The sequence below is a fragment of the Cyprinus carpio genome, chromosome A17 (assembly GCF_018340385.1).
Source record: "Cyprinus carpio isolate SPL01 chromosome A17, ASM1834038v1, whole genome shotgun sequence".
NCBI classification, from domain to species: Eukaryota; Metazoa; Chordata; class Actinopteri; order Cypriniformes; family Cyprinidae; genus Cyprinus; species Cyprinus carpio.
The window spans coordinates 8,620,305-8,642,305 of record NC_056588.1 but is presented as its reverse complement, the minus strand read 5'-3'; the positions used below and the strand labels follow the sequence as shown (position 1 = coordinate 8,642,305).

At 35.2% G+C, this 22,001-nt stretch overlaps 1 protein-coding gene across 1 annotated transcript in view; it reads left to right on the top strand.

The window, feature by feature from the left end:
• LOC109106647 (VPS10 domain-containing receptor SorCS3-like) overlaps positions 1-22,001 on the top strand; it is a 55,901-nt gene that overhangs the window by 17,333 nt on the left and 16,567 nt on the right. Inside the window, exons 2-15 of the mRNA XM_042773859.1 lie at positions 950-1,017; positions 6,354-6,453; positions 6,543-6,701; positions 6,895-6,968; positions 9,340-9,404; positions 12,102-12,220; positions 13,769-13,858; positions 13,943-14,122; positions 14,824-14,970; positions 16,024-16,126; positions 18,060-18,136; positions 18,290-18,381; positions 20,632-20,739; positions 21,030-21,147. Of these exons, the coding sequence (XP_042629793.1) occupies positions 950-1,017; positions 6,354-6,453; positions 6,543-6,701; positions 6,895-6,968; positions 9,340-9,404; positions 12,102-12,220; positions 13,769-13,858; positions 13,943-14,122; positions 14,824-14,970; positions 16,024-16,126; positions 18,060-18,136; positions 18,290-18,381; positions 20,632-20,739; positions 21,030-21,147 (1,500 nt within the window). The remainder of the gene's footprint in view (positions 1-949; positions 1,018-6,353; positions 6,454-6,542; positions 6,702-6,894; positions 6,969-9,339; positions 9,405-12,101; positions 12,221-13,768; positions 13,859-13,942; positions 14,123-14,823; positions 14,971-16,023; positions 16,127-18,059; positions 18,137-18,289; positions 18,382-20,631; positions 20,740-21,029; positions 21,148-22,001) is intronic.

The following is a 22,001-nucleotide window of genomic DNA, read 5'->3' as shown; positions in this document are numbered from 1 at the left end:
GAGTGAGTTTGACTGGGGTTTTGGTCTTTCAGATATGCTGTATTTGGATATGCTAATAGTTTGTCCTCTTCTGATTGGTTAATTAACCTCAGATGAAAATGTCCCGTCATTGTGAGGAGTGAAGGTTGCGCACACACCCATACGCAAAAACAGCACCCGGTATAGCGGCGTTAGTAAAGTCAAAGACTATGCTGGAATAGGTTTTTCTATAACAGCTGTGTTTGCATCTGCATCCGTTTCGTAAATCATTACTCAATGTTCTTTTAGGTTAATGACAATACTCCTGTTGACTGAACTCTCATTAGGGAACAATCATGGAGTGTGAAATGAAATATTGGACCTTTTAGACTAATATTCATTAGTGTGTAGAGGCGATACTGAAGACTGTGTTCTCACACAGACATGGTCGCAAAGGGACCACTTACTGTCTGCTTTTGATTCAAAGTCTCTCTCTATCCCTTTCTTTTTTTGTGTGTGTGTTAAAACTCACAGTGGAAAGACAGATGCTTGTTTGTTCACTGTTGTTTATGAGTGTGTGCTCAGAATGTTTTGTCATGTGGGAAGAGAAAAGCATTTTACCTGCCACGTTTCAGTGTGACATTTGACAGCTTGAGCGTGTTTGTGTTTTAGCGTATGTGTGTACAGCATCAGTTACAGTTTTTTTCCTCCCTCCCTCCCTCTCTCTCTCTTTCTCTCTCTCTCTCTCCTTCCCCCCTGATCATCATTACCTCCATCAGGCTGTCCTGGCTCTGAGTGCATTGCCTCTTATTCTGCTGTCATCTCAAGATAATAAAATTCACACCTGATATTTACTCTCATCCATCACTGCAAGGCTGCCTGACAGACATTTTATCATTTAGCTTAGCACATTAAGGGCGCTGTAGCTGGGGAAATGTGTAAATGGAGATTACTGGCTGATTTGTTAACTGTCTGCGTGTTTTTCTTTCAGGTGATCCTTATTTTGACAAAACTGTTCGACTTTAACCTGGGAACTGTGACGGAGAGTTCGCTCTGGAGGTAAACCCACTTCTATAAATGGAAACACCATGGAGTTTATTCAAAGTCTTTTAAGCATCAGTGCTCTGGTACCCCTTGTGAAAACAAAGTACACATTAGCATATTTCACCTATTAAAAGTAAACTTTTTGGATGTACTTATTGGGTGACCAAATGTCCTCTTTTTCCCAGACATGTCCTGGTTTGGATTTCTAAATTGCCTAAAGTGTCCGGGTTTTGGCTTGGTTTTCCTGTTGTTTTCATACTTGCTGAAGGTAATGATGGAAAAGTATTAAGAAAAATATAGATAAAACAAATCATAACCTTAAGTCTATAAAAAGATAAAAAAATATTAAACACTAACTCTACAATATGTTTTAAATCTATTATGCACTAACTTTTCATTATTATTAAAAATATACACTTAAGTCTATAATATGTAATGTGCATCTGCCATGCACTAACTTTTTTCCTGTTGTTTTAGCAATTTTTTGTTGTGTGTATGGGGAGACCAGGTGTAACCTTTAAAATAAAAGTAAACTGTTGAGACTTTTTGTAAATGTGGACTGGTAAAAGCAGATATTTTTAGTTTTCCCGTGAGGTATGTGACAACACTAGTTTTATATAATGTATGAGCACAAAGTTAAAAGCCAGACATTTTAGGCAAGTTAGAAATCCCAGGAGGGATACTTTCCCTTAGGAGATATATCTTTCTATTTTGAATAAATTGGATAAAGGCAAATACTAATTTTCCCTGTATGTGATGGATAACTGCAGTTTAATGAAAATGTGTTTCTATAGTTTAAAGGTGGGTATATCAAATGCAATTAGTTTAACTTAAAGTGATAGATAAAATTTTAAGAACCATGTGTGTCATCTTTTAGGTAAATTTTTGTTGTGGTATTTATAACTGCAAATAATGTATGAGCATGCCAATAGAAAAACAAAGTTAAAAGCCAGACATTTTAGGCAAGTTAGAAATCCCAGGAGGGATACTTTAAAATAATATACTTAAAAGCAAACTGAATGTAATGTTTCCTGCATGATAACTGCAATAAAATGAAAATGTATTATAGTTTAAATTTATATTAAATGCAATTAGTTTAACTTAAAGTGATTTTTTGAACCACTAAGGTAGGATTTAAGTACATCTTTTTATGAAATTTATGGTAACATAACATAATTTCTATTGAAACTTGTTTAGCATGTATTTCAATGTATTTGTAATTGCACATTTGTCAAATTCATATGAAAACTTGTTACATGTATTTCTATGTATTACTTGTGATAGTATATAACAATAAAACTGTATTATATATCAAATAAGGCACCTACAGTTTTAACCAATTATAATTACATTCCCATTATATAACAATAAAACTGTATTATAATCAAATATGTTACATGTGCTTTAGTATGTTAGTTACACATCAAATGGAACTTTAAAGCATGACAAATTATCAATTAACCAATTATTACAATTTACTTAAAACATTTATTTTGACACTATTACAGTTCACGTTTTAAAGTGTACATAAGTATGTTAAGAAACTGTTTTTTTAAATATACTTTTAAGTTTTGAAGCACATTCAATAGAATTAAGTGCACCTCTTTTTCATAAGGGGCAGCTCATCATAAATTCATGTAAATACAGAATCCTCTGTTGTACACCTTCTGTATGTAAAATTTGCTGTTCCTCATGGGTGTGTGTTAAGGACTCAATATTTTTTACTCAGTATTTTATAGTGAGAGCACAGGGACCATTTTGCAACAGTGCTAGGAAAAGGGCAGGAACATTAAGCATGTATTCTTCCAATATTATCTGGTGTGATCCTTCTAACCGCTACAGCACTGCTGAACCAGCCTAAATGAAATGATCAGATAAAACTGTGGTTTTAGTATTATGCTTCTAGCCCATTTCAAATCAACACACATTCTTAGATTAGCCACAAGTGCGTTAGTGGCAAGTACACCAGACTATATGAATGGCAAAGATCTGGGATGAAATTCTGCTCGGAAACACTTTCACTAACCATTGCTGATACTGTATGCCCCTGGGTGAAGTACTTTGAAGTACTCTGTACCATGACCCGACTCTCTCTCTTTCTGTCATAGTGCATAGACAATGGAAAGAAAAGAACTGCAAGGTAGCTGTGTAAGCCAGGCTTGTACACAGAGAAAGAAAGCACTGACTGTACATTCTGTCAGCTCACTTTTTGAAAATTTTCCCCCATTAATTTCGACTTCACATCACAGAGAACAATCATTTACTCATTTATAAACCCTCACTATTCACAAAACACCTTTTTTTCTGGCTTTTTACAAGTTACTGCGAAGCTCGTCGTACTTTAGTATGCTTTTTTAAGTTTCAGATTAGTCAGTTGCGGGATATTTCTCTCTGGCTGTCTGAAAGGGTCTGTTTAAAAATTCCCTGCTTAACTGAGGCGTTTCTCACTTGAGCATTTCCAAACTATTTTATCCATTTAAATGGCTCCCAGTAAAATCGAAAGTTCACTGTGATTAAAGTACCTTTAATTAAATTTAAAAACCCTAGACCCTCAATTATTTAATGGTTAACTGGTTCTGTGTGAACTAGTATAGTCCCTTTACTTTTATGCTTCTGTACTGTACTGTTCAGACCAGTTAAGGTGGGGTTTCAAAGATGTTGAATTGACAATTCTTTTGATCTTAATTTAATTTAAATATTAATGAAAGTTTTTGGGACAAAACTAAAATGATAAGTGCTTTATAAGTCAGTCTGAATAGTAATACAACATGTTATTATCAGTTTTATAACCACCTCTCTGCATCTTAAATTTGTTTTAATTTACTCTGTTTATTATAGTTATGTGCTTGATATTCATCCACTTATTAAAGTTGTGATTTACACAAAAACTCTATGAATAACACGTGAGTGGAATTGAACTAAAGTGTAATTGTAGCCACAAGCGCAACATGATCATCATCATCAGTACAGCTGATAGTTGGATGGACTTTTGTCCATTTTAATTAAAAGAACAATGCAAACAATGTTGCAATAATTAAATGGACTGCTTGATATGTTTTGGGAGATATTTAATATGACATCATCCTTTATCATCATGCCATCACTGCAAACACGTGCATAGACACAAACACTCGCCCTCCCACACACATACACACTGCAATCACCTTGAAGGAAGGCTTTGTTTAATTTCTTTTTGGCTGCAAGCCCTGATAAGATTTCCTCGCCTGGTGTGTGTCACACAGAGGGAGGTGAGCTGGGGGGGTTTACAGTGAGAAACAACAGAAAGCCATTATCAAACTTCCACAAACAGAAATGGCATAAACAGGAAATGAGGAAGAGGAAAGTGGAGGAATGGGAGAGAAGGAGGAACAAAGTAAGAGCGAATGGAAGAAAGAGAGAGAGAGATAGACAGTAGTGGGGGGAGGGATGTGGCTTCATGTTATTAAAAGAGGTGAATGGTAAAGCTCAGCTTGCAGGCTATAGTAATTGATGTCGGTAATAACAGTATGAATGATTAATGGATGTTGCTGTTGGAGGCATAAAAGGAGAAAAAAAAAATATGAAGACAAATCACGGCTCATTCAGACGAGCTAGTTAATTACACTCTCCTGTGTTTTAAAATAAAGATGCATGCTCTAAAAGTATCCAGCATGCAATTGTTAAATTACACACACATACCCAGGTGTATTTGTCCTGAGAGGAGAAGTAATATCCCCTTGAGTACAGTGCAGATCTGCTGGAGGAATGAGAGAGAGAGAGAGAGAGAGAGAGAAGCTTGACCAGGCCGGAAACGTCAGAGGAGCTTTTTAGGGCAGGCACTCAGCAATGTTCGAGTGTGCTCAGAGAACCATCTTCCTCTTCACCTGTGCCACTACAGCTTACACAACCCAAATAACCTCAACAGCTCAGAACGGCAGTGTAATTGTATCCAATGGTAAAAGTGTCAGAATTTGAGCACTCTTAGCGCATTCAGAGATGAGCACTCGAGGAGATAATGCTTCAGACAACACATACAAGTGTGCTTCTCCGTCTCAGCAATGTGTAACTATCTGGCCTAAAACCATTAGCAATGTTATACTTGTAGGAGTTCAGCAGTCTCTCCTGACTGCTGTCGTACCTGCTAGAGAAGAGACGGTGTTAATGAGTTCTGATGGAACGGAGATGTGCACACACACAACAGCTTCAGTTAATTACGCCGATGACTTCTAAAACTCTCAGCTTCGCTGCAGATGTGGCGCGCCGTGCTCCTGACACGTTGAGTTACAGTGCTCGTGTGGGGTATGCTGGTTCTAACGTGGCCGATGATGTTTCCTGTAACCCTTTATTTGGCCTCTCTAATAAAAAGCCAAAAGACTGTGTCCACATGTCCATGTTTTTTTAAGTTTTTGTTCTAACCAGCTGTGATGGCAACAAGGGAAGCACTACGAGATGTTTTGGTCGTGTGGTTTCTGTCTCTGTCCTTCTAGGTAGCAGTTTGTGAAATCTAACTGGTCTGAAATCTTGATCCACATAGCAGTATATTCAACATCACATATGTTCATAATGTCTCTTTTGTCGCTTTTGCACTTTCAGTCAGGACAGAAAAATTATATAATTTGGGAAACTTCTAGTGTCACACCTCAGCTTTTCTTTTGTATTTTCACTTTGGTTTGTGCTTTGTTTGAAATCAAATGTCTGTGTGGGTCAATGACATACGAGTTTCAACAATAAAGAAAAGGAAACATCATTAAAATAAGGAAAATCTAAAGACATGGTTCAAGTGCCTAGAAATATACTCTTTTTATTGCTTTCATAGTGTTTTGAAAAACTACTACGCCATTTAAAAAAAGTTTCAGTTTAATGACTCGTGGTGTATTCATCAAGTAACATTTTTCTTGTACATGTTTCTTGTGTCAGTGTACATGACAAATCATTATTTTGGCATGTATACATATATATTTATTTTTCTTTCAAACATGAATTACTAAATATTAATGTCATAGTTTTGCAGGAGTCACACAAAAAAATCATAATCATATGAAATCATAAAAGAGGTGTATTCAAGTCATTGTATGAATTGAATTTAATGTAACACTAATATGGTTCCATTACTTGTTAAATATATATATTAAATTGAACTAGCAATGAAAAATACTTACAGTTCCATTAAATAATATTAACAGATACAACTTTTAATAATGTATTAATAAATGTTGACATGAACATAAACTAAGATTAATAAATGATGTAGAGGTATTTTTGTTAGTTTATATTAACTAATGTAGAAATGTAAAGTGTTTCCATATTTCAAATAAATTAATAGATTAAAAAAATATGGGGATTACATCAGTGGCCTTTGTATGTATTTGTAGGTCAGTAGATTTTGGGACAACATATGAGAAGCTGACGGATAAAGTGATGATCAGAACGATGCTGAGCTATCTGTACGTCTGTCCAACCAATAAGAGGAAGGTGAGTGTATTGAAATGCATCAGAGATACAGATTTACAAAACTGTCAGATAGAAAATATCAAGCTAATATAACTCTTCCTCTTCCTCAGATCCTGATTTTATCTGATCCGGAGGTGGAAAGTAGTTTACTTATCAGTTCTGATGAAGGAGCCACTTTTCAAAAGTTCAATATTAACTTCTATATCATGAGTCTTCTGTTTCACCCTACTCAGGAGAATTGGAACACACACACACACACACACACAGGGGTATACACACACACACACACACACACACACACACACACACACACACACACAAACACTGCCTCAAGAGGTTCTACTTCTACTGAACAATTAAAAGCAGATAATGTGGATAATTAAGTGTGAGCAAGATAATTACCTTTGTTGGCTGCAGTTAGGGATCTTACAGTGAATGTGTCTATTTCTCTTTTGGCTGTAGCTTTATAGCTCGGTGGACTTTGGTAAAAAGTGGATTCTTGTTCATGAGAGAGTAACTCCAGGGCGATTCTACTGGTACGAGTCTCTCTCTCTCTCTCTCTCTCTCTCTCTCTCTCTCTCTCACACACACACACACACACACACACACACACACAGATGGAGTAATTTTTTTACTGGTCATCAATCTCATATAACACGCCTACAGTGCAATTTCACACTGAAAATTAATCTGACTGCAAGAATATACCTGCATGCACACACAAACACACACACAATCACACACTGAAAATTAATCCAATATTAAACCCACTCTCTACACTGACACTGATAAACTTATATACATGTCTCTTTCCCTTCTCTCTTTCTCTATCTACCTCCATCTCACTGTCATGTCACTTCTCTCTTCCCTGTGCTTCATATTAGCGTATGTGTGGAATTTTGATCAGGTTTTATATTTTAATCCCATCAGTGTGTGTTTGTGTGGGGTGTAGTCAAAATAACTCGATGAGCTGTGGAGACAGCCAACAACATGTCTTCACCCCTGGGTTTAACGTCCCTATGCACACACACATTTCTCTACATCCTTTTAAAAATATATAATACATCTTTTCTTTGTTGGTTTGTATTGCAACACACACACACATACTGTAGACTGTTCTGATTGTGTTTGTGTCACTGAAGCCCTGCTGTGTCAGGTTTGGTGACTACAAAAATGGAAAATGAAAAAGTTTAACCGCAGACTATAATGGGTTTCGGTATCAGACTGGGTTTGAGAGGAATGTTTAACCCCCGTTCAATTATCGTCTTAATGGGATTGAGAGAGATGTTGAATCTCAGACAGATAATTGAAAGAGGGGTTATTTTCAGTCTGAAATTTTTGAGAAGTGCTTTAATCTTAGACTGGGACTGAGAGAGATATTTAAACTCCGACTGTGATTATTAAAGGTGTTTAAATGTAGTATTATTTTGATAAAACTTTCAATAAGATTCAATTTGTTAACATCAGATAATGCATTAGGTATCATGAACTAACAATGAACAATACATTTACAGCATTTATTAATCTTGATCAATGTTAATTTCTACACATACCAATACATTTGTGACATTTCAGGTTCAAGTAAATTATAAATGAATAATTATCTGGATTAATAAATGCTGTAAAAAGGCTGTTACTTCATTATGCATTAATTAATGTTAATGAATTAAACCTTGTAAAATGATATTTTTATCTTAATTTTTCTTTTAATTACTTATTTTGAAAAACATTTGGAAAAAAAAAGGATTTTTAGGATTCTTCTATGAATAAAAAGTTTATTTGAAATATACAACTTTTAAAATATTATAAATATCTTTACTGTTACTTTTGAGAAATTTAACGCACCCTTCCATTAAAATAAAAGTTTTAATTTATTCTAAAAAAAATCTCAAATTTTTAAATGGTAGTGTACATATAGTAATGCTGCATCATAGATGAGCAAATTGGTTTTACTTTCATCTGGAACTCACTCCAGCTGATATATCTCAATGTCCGTCAGTAATGGACCACATCCAAATCACAGTCTGACACTTGAGATTGAGCCTACAACTTTATCTTTAATTTCATTGCCTGCCAACTCAAGGGACCGGGACTTCAGCAGTTTGTGGCTGACCATAGAAATGGTGAGCAACATGCCGTTTTTAAGTCGAGATCAATGTTGAGATGGCAAGAAAATTGCATTTTGATCTCAAGAAAACAACATTTTAAGGGGGGTTTAATGTCAGACTTGAACTGATAAAGAAGTTTAGAAGGGGTTTGATATCAGACATGTAATGAGAGAGATGCTAATTCAGACCGAGATTAATATTAAACTGAGATTGAGACTGTAAATAGGACTTAATATTAAGGGCTCTGGAGAGGTAGAATATCAGAATTTTACTGAAAGGTTTAATTTTGGATTGTAAGAATGACTTAATATCAGATTGTAACTGTGTTCAAACTGTCTCAAAAGAAAATATGGATGTCAAAAAGACAAGACATTAAGATGATTAAAAACCTCAGAAAGAGGATATGATGGTGAGTGTGTGTGCGGCACAGGTGAAAATAGGTAAGAAATGAAAGTGTGTATGTGATGGAGAATGGTTTGTGGGTCTCACTCTCTCTCTCTCTCTCTGTGTGTGTGTGTGAGATTAATTGCTATCAGAGCAACAATAAGGATTCACTGGAGACAGACTGTCTCCTACAGTAGCAGTGAAATTATGCTGTCTATCACTACCCCTCCATCCTTCCCCTCTCCTCTTCCATCATTCCATCACTCTCATGCTATTACCGTATTCATCCGTCCGTCCCCTGCTGGCACCTCCTTCTCTTTCCTTCCTTCTTCATCTCCTCTCCACTGGAGCCCTTCCTGATCGTTTTCCTTCCTGTTCTTTTTTGTTTTATGACTTCTTCTTTTTTCATTTTTAGGGCGCTGAATGGTCTGGATAAAGAGGCAGACCTGGTGCACATTGAGGCTCGAACTGACAATGGACGTTAGTCTCTTTCTTTTCCTTCTTTTCCCTGCTTTGCCTCTTAATTTTTGTCTTTCTTTTTCCTGTTTTTTTCAGTTTTTCTCTTCCTCCGCTCCTATCGCTCTCACCTTGTATTTCTTACTTTCTCCCCAGCTTCCTATGCTTTTTTTTTTTTTTTTTTCCGGTGTCGCAGAGAAAAATGAACAGATGAATTGTAGACAACAGTAAATTCAATAGTAAATGATTCTGGCTTGGTTCTGGCAGACTGTTGCGCTTATGTTTTATCCTTGTGGGACAGTGTTGTGCATTAAACTCTATTGATATAAGACTGACACAACACAACAGGCCCTAAGCTACAGACAGTCTAACAACAACAATACATTTAAATGTGTTATGAGTGATACACCAAACTAAATTTGAAGCACAGGGAAATGGAGATGGTGGCAAAAGCTTCTTTAATTTTTAAGCGGTAATAATCAAACCTCTTCTAAAAGAAGGATTTGATCCAGTTCTTTCAATCCGTTCATCAGAAATATTTAATAGGCCATCTTATCTGTCCGTGCCTTCAAAGTAAAGAAGGCATGTGGAATCAGAGTTGGGCAAAATTTAGAATGAAAATTGGCTCTTTTTCAATTCATGAGCTGCTAATTGAATTAAATTGGCCACACCCTGAAGAAAGTTGAATTGGAATGACAGGAAGAGGAATTTAGTGAATTGTATTTTAAAAACATTCACACAGGCAGAGGTGTCACTAGACCCTTAAAATACAACCGTGCCCCTGTAAATATTCTTGCTAAATCCTTATATGTCATGTGTGTTTTCTACCAGCTGTTTAGAATCAGAGCTAGCCAGATTTGCAAATGAATGACTCATTTGATCTAATCAGTCAAATAGGTTTGCAAAAAGGCCAGAAACTGTTTGTGATTCAGTTTGATTCATTCAGGCCATTCACTCACGCACTGCAGTGGTTTCCTGTTCGAAGTGGTTTCTCACACTGAAACAATAATGGGAAATTTCATAAGAAAACAAAATAATGCTGGATGAGGTTGATATTTAGCTACAGTTAATTGTAGAAAACAAAACTTGCACATGTACTAATTGCAAATCTACTTTTCAAACACGAAGCAGCTCTTTATAGTGTGTGTGCTGCTTGTAAACAACTCTGTACTGCAGATAAAGACAATTTATATACTTTAATGTCCAAAACCGTTTTTTTTTTTTTTAAAAAAAAGAGTAAAAAAATATGGGCAGACTTTTTTGCTGGGGGCCTGTGCCCAGAATGAACAGGGATTTTGCTGGTTTAAATTACACTCTACATTTAAGACACATTGAGTTGCATTGTTATATCAGTCACATGCTATACATCAGTGATCCTCAAATCTGGCTCGCGAGATCCACTTTCCTGCAGAATTTAGCTCTAACCCTAATCAAACACACCTGAGTTTGTCTGAATTTGTCTGTTTGTCAGAGAATGCCTTCAGGATCATTAGAAAATCACAGGCAGGTTTGTTTGATTAGGGTTGGAGCTAAACTCTGCAGAAAAGTGGATCTCGCGAGCCAGATTTGAGGATCACTGCTATAGATAGTTAAATAAGTATAAGTATTGACCAAAAAATCAAACTGATTTTGTTTTGACTTTCTTTCTTCCTTGAAACACAAAACGAGAAATGTTTAACAATAATCACACATTCTTTTCTAACTAGTAAAAGCAGAGAGTAAACAGGTGCTACAGTATCAAGCCCCAAAATAACCAAAGGCACCTTAAAAGTAGTCCAGATACTTTTTTTATATTATATTAGAAACAGACTAAATTATCAACCAGAGTTATTATTCTTAGTGCTAATTCAAATTTAATCATTCTCTCAAAGTTATTTGTTAAAATCACCATAGGCTAGTGGCTATACTTTTGCCATAAACACAAATCATATATATATATTTTTTTAACATGGAGCATATTCAATCTTAAAACAATTAAGACATTCTGCATACTGAGACATACTTGACATCAGTGACACCTCTGTTTTTTTTTTTTTTATTATTATTTTTTTATTATTATTTTTTTTTTTATCAAACATGATATATTGGCGTTGCAAAGTGAAAGGGCAACTGATTTGAGAGATTTTTGAGATAAAGTAACAGATCTTGAATATAATATAATTTTTGTGTGAACTATGTCCTCAGTCTTCAAGTTGTCAGTGATGGTGTTTGTTGATAATAGAATATTGATATTCAAGTAGAGGTTTGAAATGGATTTTTAAGTTCTTTATGAACTTTGTAAAGATATTTAAAGCTATTTAATCCATGTAAAAAGAACTCCTTCCTTAAATTTGATCTCAAAAGGTATAACAAAAAATATATAAAATAGTTATGAAAGACATTATATCTCCTACTCTTCATTTTGTTCAGAGATACCTCAAACAGATAAAAAAGATATTCCTAATCTGTTGTTTCTTTGTTGGGCTCTTATTTTCTTTCTGTCTTTGCTCTCTCCCTTCTGTCTTTCTCTGTACTTTTACTCCCACCCCCTCTTTCTCTCCCCTCTGAGTGAGGATGGATAGCTAGTAGAGAGACTGAGAGACTTGTGTTTGTTGTGTGGGTGGGTGTGTGCCAGTGAGAGTGAGAGAGATATTGATCATCTGTTTTTTGTTTGGTGTAGATCAAGGCGTTCTTGTGCACAAGCGTATCCTGTGTTGATAAATCTGTGTGTGTGTCTCACAGAAATGCAGTATATTACCTGCCGAGCACAAAAGTGTTCAGAGGAGGGTAGGCAGTATCCATTTAGCGGCCGAATTGACACCAACTCACTCGTAGTGCAAGACCAATACATCTTCTTACAGGTACAGATGTATGTGCGTTTCATTAAGTGCATAAGCGTTTGTGATTTAGATTGGTGTGGGAGATTTCAAAAATGTGTGTGTGTGTGTGTGTGTGTCATGACTCTTTTTATAGCCCTCCTTTTATCTCTGTCAGTGCCGTGTAAGTGAGTGATAACCATTGAAACCAGCCTCTTCATCTTTAACAGCAGGCCAGGGGAAGAGAGGAAAAGGTTTTGAGTGAGAATTCCAAATCTGGACCCTCCTCCTTCAAAACAAAAAAAACTCTCTTTACTTACTTTTCTTGAATCAATCTGATTTAATTTAGAAAACAGAGAATAATGAGGTTATTGATTCAAAAAGCACAGGAACAAGAGACTGTCTGACACCCCACACCTCTCGCACAAAAATCACAGTGTAGCACCATGCTCATCCTGTAAAGTGGACACACACATAGACACACTGCCTAATACTTTGGACATCCAAGCTCTGTTGTCACTTGATCAATCGAAGCATTAGATTCGTTAGATGAACATTAGCCTAACAGCTACAATTTACTTGATAGTGTGTACAGTACAACATGTGTGTAGGTCAGGTTTTGCTAACATTCAATACATTCATACAATAGTTTGCTACCAAAATGTTTTTTAGGTTTTTGTGAATTCGGACTAAGAGAATTTGATTATGCGATTGTATCTTGGCTTTGGCCAACATGTCTACAGTACTTACAGTACACTTACATTGTATACCCCCTTATCTCCCCCTTTCCTCTAAACAAAAAAGTTTAAAAACATTATAAAACTAAAGAATAATAATAATAATAATAATAATAGTAGTAAAATTGTAAAATTACAATTGAAAAAAAATTGTGTGAGGTAGTGTTTTCACAATACTGCAATTTCTAACTCTAGCAATAGCTTAAAAATATTTCCATATTTATATTTAATATTTGTATTTTCTTTTTTTATTATATATAATATCATGTTCAATACCACAGGGAAAAACTGGCACAAAAATACTAAATTTGATTTACTTTTAAGTTAAGAAAAAGTTGAAAAGTTTTATGAGATTCCTCAGCTGAAATAATGTATTATTATTATTATTATTATTATTATTATTATTATTATTATTATTATTCTGTTAATTGAAAAAAAATACTTTACACTTTACTTTAGACTACAGTGTAGTTTGCAAAAGTTAAACCCTCTGGCTTTTATTTAGGAGGAAACTGCCGTTTTGTGATATTGTTTCACATAATGTTTCATTACAAATGTAGTGAAATTATGTAATTATCTATCTACAAAAATGTACGAAATTATGTGAATGGCAAACACTGTGTACCCAAATGCTCACAGCACAGGCAGCAATAGAGTTCACTGCATGTACCATGAACCAAGCCGCTCTGAGACGCTGAAAACATTGGATCATAAGCGACGGAAAGTGTCCTCTATGATAGATAAGAAAACATGGGTTCTGACTGGTGTGAAGTGCTGATCTGTTGTAAATCCTTGTAACTGTGCTTTCTCTGACTTTGTGTGTGTGTGTGTGTGTGTGTGTGTGTGTGTGTATCAGTTAACCACAGCAGGAAGAACTATGTACTTTGTGTCCTATCAGCGAGGGCCCTTCAGGACCATACAGCTCCCTAAATACTGTCTACCCAAAGTAAGATACATGACACAGCACTAGCTGTCACAAATAAGTTGTCAGATGAAATGTATGTGGCTCTAACAGCTGTTCTCCATGCAGGACATGCACATTGTCAGTACAGATGAGGGACAAGTGCTGGCAGCAGTGCAGGAGTGGAACGAAAATGACACCTACAGTCTGTACATCTCTGACACACCTGGAGTTTACTTCACCCGCTCACTCCCAAACCTCCATACCTTCCGCAGTCTCACAGGAAACCTCATTGTGGATGTCTACAAGGTCTGCAAATATGATTGTATGGCCTGATGGTGCTTCCCAATTAAGTTTAAGAAGTCAACTATCTTGAATGTTCACGTATGAAGGTTGTGTGCAATTAGGAAAACTTCGGTAATTAACATGGTTTTCGCCAGGAATTTTTGAAAGTAGAACAGGGAATAATGCAATGCAGCACAAAACAGCAGTGTTTGAAGTTATGCAATTAATCGCAATGAATACAAAGAGAAGAAGAAAATCTGATAATGAGAACAACTCAAAACATATAGAAACTGAAGTGTAAGCAAAAATGCAAAGAGAAACGATGCTTATCTGCAATAATGTAGAACCTGATATTTTTTTGTTCTCCTCTTTTCCTTCATCTAGGCAAAAAACACCAACTAATATCTGTAATTGTAAAAAAATTAAAAATAATGAAAAATAAAATGATAATATTTTTACAGTAATAATCTTACTAACAGTAAAAATCATAAGATTATTATAATTATTTTATTACTACTACTATTACTACTATAAATAATCATAAGAATATAATAATAACATATATAACAGTAATAATACTAATAAATGAGTATTTTGTTGTTAATAATAACAATAATATACTACTTTATTATTATTATTATTATTATTACCATCATCATCATCATCACAAAAAAGAGGAAATCCAAGTATTTGAGTTCCGATCACTTTTTTCCTGTCCTGTAAAGGTGGCGGGTGTTAGTGGATTGATCATAGCCAATAAGAAAGAAGACTCACAGATGAGAACGTACATCACCTACAACAAAGGCCAGACATGGAGCTTACTACAGCCTCCAGTAAAAGACACCACAGGACATGACATCAACTGCAACCTGGTGAGACCCAATGAACTCATCCACATATTTCCTACTAAACATGAAGACATTGCCAAAAAAGCATAGGTCACCAACATAAAAGTAGGTGAAATACTATTTAACATAAAACAGCTATTAATAATGTTGATCCTATTATAGAGACACATCCACTTCAAGCACAGCACTCCATCAGAGCCAGTCACACTCACTATATTCATTACATTATACTCAGACCCACCTACATTACATTACAGTGTTGACACGTTTTCATTTGATGCATTTTTACATGAAGCCCTGCAGAGAAGAACTCCTTTAGTTTCACAGTGAAATGAGAGTGAACCGCCAGCTACCAAACAATAGCTCTGAATTCAGTGCTTTCTGATGGTTTGATTAAGACACACTACCTTCTCTGTATCTTTGTAATGACTTTCACTGATGTTTTACACTGTTCTGAAAGATTGGTGATTTCAATTAAGACATACATTGAACAACTGGAGTCCATTTATCAGCAGATCTCAGAAAGTCTTAATTACTTTTTTTTCTGCTGCACCAAAAGACAGTGGGTTCACTGTTTGCACACGTGTTGTCATTCTTTAGAAAGACAAGATGAAACAAGTTTTTTTTTCCCCCATTCCTTGTGCTTTGGGTATTTTGGGACTTATTACCCACTTTAAACAACTGCTGGTTCAAGACTTCAGACACTTGTACACACAGAATAAAAGTGTATTGCTTACTTGCATATGAAATTAGTTTTGAATCACTAGATGGTTGATTGCATTTAAATGTACTGATTTTTGACACTGTATTGACACTGAATTCTAATTGCCATAATTACATTCATTTTTCTGAAGTTCTGAAATAAAAGATTTTATTTTTTTGTTTCCAAAAAAACTGGGTCACACTAATTGTAAGGGATACCAAAAATATGGACAAAAGCAGCAGAGATCCAAAGCAGATTCATTTGCATGGCTTTTGAAAGCTGATGCTACAGTCGGTTAATATAGGGGAGACTATGTAGATAGATGTAAATGTATTGAAATATAATTTAATACTGTGTAATGTTCTAATTTTCAGCCCTCGTGCTCCTTGCACCTTCTCCTGCAGATGTCTGAAAACCCCTACACACCTGACACCATCTCCACCAAACACTCCGCTCCAGGGATTATAGTGGCCACAGGTGTGTGTGTGTGTTTAACTGTGCCACTTCCTTTATTGTTTTTATGCTTGTGGCGTCTTGAGTCCCCCAGGAGTTTCTGACAAATTAGAGGGAAAAATGGGTATGAATGTGCAATGCAGATGGAGTTGTTACATCTTTGTGTTTTTCAGATGCAGAGTTTGGCATGATTGGAACAAAAACTAATTTCATTATGTAATTTTGCTTGTCAGACTCATTATAAAGTTATCTTCAAAATTCAAGCCCAAAAAGCTTCCTGCATGAGACTAGATAGATGCTCACTCAAAAAGTTAGTCATGCAGAGCACGCAGAAAATATGACCAGTGTCTTGCACATTCATAATTGCCTGTCATGTCCAACAGCTGTTCTGCAATCACTTTCCTATGCTCAGTGTATAAATATGGGATTTGAAAAAATGTTTGTTTGTTTGTTTGTTTGTTTGTTTTGTTTTGTTACTGACAGCAGCTTTACCAAACGTTCATCATCAGGCGGCATGATGATTGTGGTCTTTGAGGGCACTCATACCCACCAAACAATATGCACCAGGAATTTATTGTGAAATCATAGATTATACATTTAAAATTATACTTCTGTGCAGTGGCAAAAATTGTGTTTAAAATTGTAAAAAAAAATTGGTAACCCTTCAATCACTTCAATCAGGTCTCGTAGACAAGGTGTTTTCAAACTGGACTTCCTTAATTCATTGATTAATAGAAATCCAAGGACACCCTATGGGGGCTGCAAAGGGGCACAAAATATTAGGGGGAAATTTAAATTAAAATATTAATGAAACACAATTTTTATATTCATCAAAGTTTATAATATCATCATATTATAGGAACGTTATTGGAATCATCCAATAATGGCTTAAAAAGTAAATATCTTTGGATCTCTGGCCTCTGTTAATGCCGTTTACAGACTCTGAAATACTGTAAAACAAAAAAACGTTCGGTTTCCGATTTATAGCCAATGGTCTATCGGTGCATCTCTGCCCAAATTCAAATATTAAACTGGTTTTATTTTGGTGGTTTGCCATCAAATAAATAAATGTGCTGCATGTTTCAGAGTGACACAGCGCTGCGTTTCATGGGCTGCACTCGAACACATTACCGCTTCACTCTGAAAACTGCAGCGCATAGATATTTTTATTTAATTAGATGCAACCTTCGCAATATGACTATGGCATTAAGCCATAATGTGATATTGATTATATGTCACTATATAGTGCACCCCTTAAAAAAAAATTATATATATATTAAAAAAAAACTCTTTTGGGCGCTCCTATGGATGGATGGCGCCCCTAGAATTTCACCTATGCGACGGGCTGGCCCTGCCTATTGCCCGCCTTGTTAGGCATTTTATCTACTTTGGGGGTGCTGTTGGACTACTTGTAAAATAAAATGAAAGTAAAATACACAAATAAAACTAAGACTGTGTTTCTGATTAAATAAAACTGTAATGCTGTTAAAAAAACGAGTATGTTTTGATTTGTTAAAAACTTACCAAAATGTAAAAAATATTTGTTTATAATCTCTTCTCATGAGAGGCTTGGTGTTGTTTCCAAACAAAAGGAAATATATTAGTATTGTATATATATATATATATATATATATATATATATATATATATATATATATATATATATATATATATATATTGTATATATATTAGTATCAATAGTTTTGCCTTTGTGGTGCATACAGTAATCACCCAAATATGCTTGGTTTTGTTTATTTGTTTTGTTTGATTTTGTAATTTTTTTTATTGTATTTGATCTTAGCATTTATTATTTATTTTTATTTTTATATTTATATATTATTTTCTATTCTAATATACTCTAGTGTAATAGAATCAGATCTCATCCACCAATATATCTCCAGCATATGCATGGTGAATAATCTGTCTGTCGGAGTTACAGCAATATTTTCTCTCTCAGGTAACATTGGGCCCGAGCTTTCCTTCTCTAATACAGGGATGTTCATTTCTTCTGATGCTGGCAACACATGGAGAAAGGTAAACCAGTCACATGCTCAGTGTCACCTAGACATAATTATAGACCCTGATCACCTCTCAAACTAATTGAAACTAAAAGAAATGTGAGAAACACAAAGAGACAGAATGCTGAAATACCTTGTTGGATTTTGACTCTGTAAACACTGTCTTTAGATTTTTGAGGAGGAGCATGGTGTCTGGTTTTTGGACCATGGAGGGGCTTTATTAGCTGTTACACAATCTGCTGTACCAACACGCCATTTATGGTAAGACAATGCACATAAATGCACCGCCTTGCAAATTTTATTGAATAACATCAATCCACAAATCGGATTTGTGATGCAGCCTGAAATCTATTTTACTCCATGTTCATCCATTTAGGCCAGAGAAGAACTAGTCACCTGACTAAACCTGGTTTCTCCTAAGATTTTTTCTTAATTTCTGTCACCTGTTGCCTTTGGTTTGCTTAGTTGGGGTTTAAAAGACACTTAATATTCAAAAACATTATAGATTTGATGGAACTAACACAGATTAGTACAAAATGTGAACTGAACTTAGCTGATTAATTCCACTATTTTCTTCTGTAGAGCTGCTTTATAGCTGAAATGTGTTCATAATTGACATATTTTGCAACATTGACACTGTTATTGAATTGAATCAACATTTTTCTGACTCGAACTGAATAACTTCACTATTGTATTACACTATACTTCAGCAGAGCTGCTTATCACTGAATTGAATTTTTACATAGTTATTGAACTGAACTGAATCAACACTAAAATGACTGGAGCTAAATAATGACACTGTCTTGTTACAGCTTCTGTATAGCAGAATTTGGATTTAGAATTTTTTTGCATTTTTAAAGTTTGCGTCATTGATTAGGTTACTTTCCTGTTTTATACTGTGAAGCTGCTTTGAAACAACCTCTGTTGTATAAAATAAAGATGATTTGACACATTATATGTATATAAAACAGAACACTAGAGAGATTATGCATTTTTGAGTTTATTGCAGTTTATTTCTAGCTTTTTGGATATTTTTTATTCAGACTAAGTTTTTGAAGTTCCCACATGCTTAAACATCAGCTTTGATATGAGGACTGGTAGATAGAAGCAGCAGGCAATAGGTCTTATCATATCAAACATTTGGAATCCTTTCAGCACAAGTGTCTGTCATGGCTTTGTAGTGCAGGTGGCTGTGTTTGCTAGGGCTTTTATGCTCATGTTGGGGGTTTTAAGGTTTGAAGCAGAGGTGGGATTCAGTGGGCTTCCGTTCACATGTTGTTCCTGCCACATCACATACGCGGCTTTGATGTGTTAAGCTCTGAAATGTTGTCAGGATCAATTAGGCTGCGGAAGATAATTTGTATCCTCCTGTGGGTTGCTGTTAGAACAGGAGTCAGATGTGTGTGCGGGTGTTCAGCCATCAACTCGGGCGACTTTGACCCATATCTACAACAACAACAACACCAAACCACAAAATATTTGCTTTCTACATGAAAAGATGCCACGAAGAGACTCGGGGTTAATTGATTAATAGAAAACTCAAAAAACAGCATTTATTTGAAGAAAGTCTTTTGTAGCTTAAATGACTTTACTGTCACTGTTGATCAATTTATTGCATCCTCACTGAATAAAAGTATTAATTTCCTTAAAAAAAAAAATCATACTGTTCCCAAACTTCTATACACGATAGGTTGTATAAAATGAAAAAGCGATATATGTTGTGCACTAACTGTGTGTATTAAAAGCATACCAATTCCACACAGAATGTGTGCTGATTTTATGGGATTTATGCAGAATTCTGCAGACTCAGCAATGTGAGAGTTGCTTTAGTTATTGAAAGTAAGTAAGAATTTTTTTTTTTTTTTTTTTTTTTTTTTGCTGAAATGAACTTAATCTAAACTAAGATCCCCAAAAACACGACTATGCCTAACCAGTAAATGTAGGTTGAACATTCAATGCTTACAAAACAAAGCAAACAGGAGGGCTCTAAATATACAATAACAGATCTCACAGACACAATCAGGTGCTTTAGAATACAAGGCATTCATTGAAAGACCAAAATCTGAAAAGAAAACACAGTGAGGAGCCACTTACCCAGAGTAAAATAATAACGCAAAGGACAGAAAGTAGAATAAAGAAATGCAACTAAAAGAACAATGAAATGCAAAATAAACTGAATGTGTAATGAGACATAATATGCATTTTACATGACTAATAATGATTAGAGGGTAATGTAAACACAAGTGAATCATTTTGTCTTGATATTTTTCAATGAGCATATATTAGATTTGATTTTAATGTAATTATGCAGATGTAACCCATATTGAATGTTAATGCAGTGACTCCAGAATGACTTGTTTCTGTGGATCGGATAATATTCTCAGATGACTGAACAAATGCATCTTCTATTTTTATGTCTTTGTCAAATGTGCACTGTACAGTATATTAATCAGAATATGAACCGAATCTGCTTTGCAAGTAAAATGTTTTGTGAAATGTATGTGTGTCTAGGATTAGTTTGGATGAAGGCCGGAAGTGGGACAAACTCAGCTTTTCGTCTACACCCCTATTTGTTGATGGGGTTTTGATGACTCCAGAGACTGAGAATCACATCATTACGTAAGAATCATTTCACCTCGTCTTCTCAGTCACACTGATCCAAATGGTCCAGGAGGTGTCAGTAATGAACCTTCACTTACTTGGGATCATTATTATCAGATTAAATCTTTTCATTTGCATGTCTGCATGCCTGGACTATGACCCTCACACTTTCTAGTACTGATAACACTGACACTTCCTTCTTGTTAGTCATTTATGGATTTGCCATAGCAATATGTGTCCTTTAAGCAATTGTAAAGAATGTAAACGTAAACCGATACTGTTGTGCTTAAGGATCTCTATCCTCGTAGATTCTTCGGGCACTTTAATTACCACTCTGACTGGCAGCTGATAAAGATTGACTACAGCTCCCTGTTTGGGCGGAAATGCACAGACGGAGACTTTCAGACATGGCACCTGCATAACAAGGTTGTCACCTCACATTTATCAGCACGCCTTACTGTTCAGTCTCAACAGCAAAGCAGTAATTCACTCACTCAACATTCAACATGAGTTTCTTTTGGCACTGCATGCGTTAGTGATTCGGGTGGCAAGGGAGATTATTACTACATTACCTCTGGGGTAACATGCCCAAGCAGAATGGAAATTAATGGAGTCGTAATGGATTTTTGCAACAGACCTCAGCACATAATATTGGTGACATGTTGTCCATCAGCCTTGACTCTCACTTGTGGTTTTACAGAGTTTCAGAGTCAGCATCTATTGCATGTCAAATCTGTTTCCTGGGAAGCACAATACATTTTCTAAAATTCATACTAACTACTGTATCCATCCTCAGCTAAGCAGAAGTAACTAGAAAACGTTTTTATCACTATACCCGCGGAACTGGGCTACTTTTACACTGTTGCCTTGAGTTGTTTTTTATTTCACGGGTTAAAGCTATTTTGATGGAGAAGATCCCCAACGGAATGGAAAACTGCAGAAAAAACGCGGTTGGTCTAGTTTTGAATAGCAATTGGGCTGGTTTTATTTTTCCCAGACCTGGCAACCCTCCCTTCTGTGAATATATATGTATTTATATGCACATTTTTCTTCACAATACATTTGCCATATTCTAAACTACATTTACTATAATAGCTTTAAAAAAAAAAAAAAAATTTGACGGCCTGATTTCAAGCAGCGTAAATCTATTAGTAAATAAAACAATTAAAATTATTTTTTGTTAATTGAAATATAGCTGCAATAAAATAAAAGTCGTAAACCTAAAAAAAAAAAAAAAAAAAAAAAAATGGAAACTAGAAATGTTACTGAAATAAAAGTTT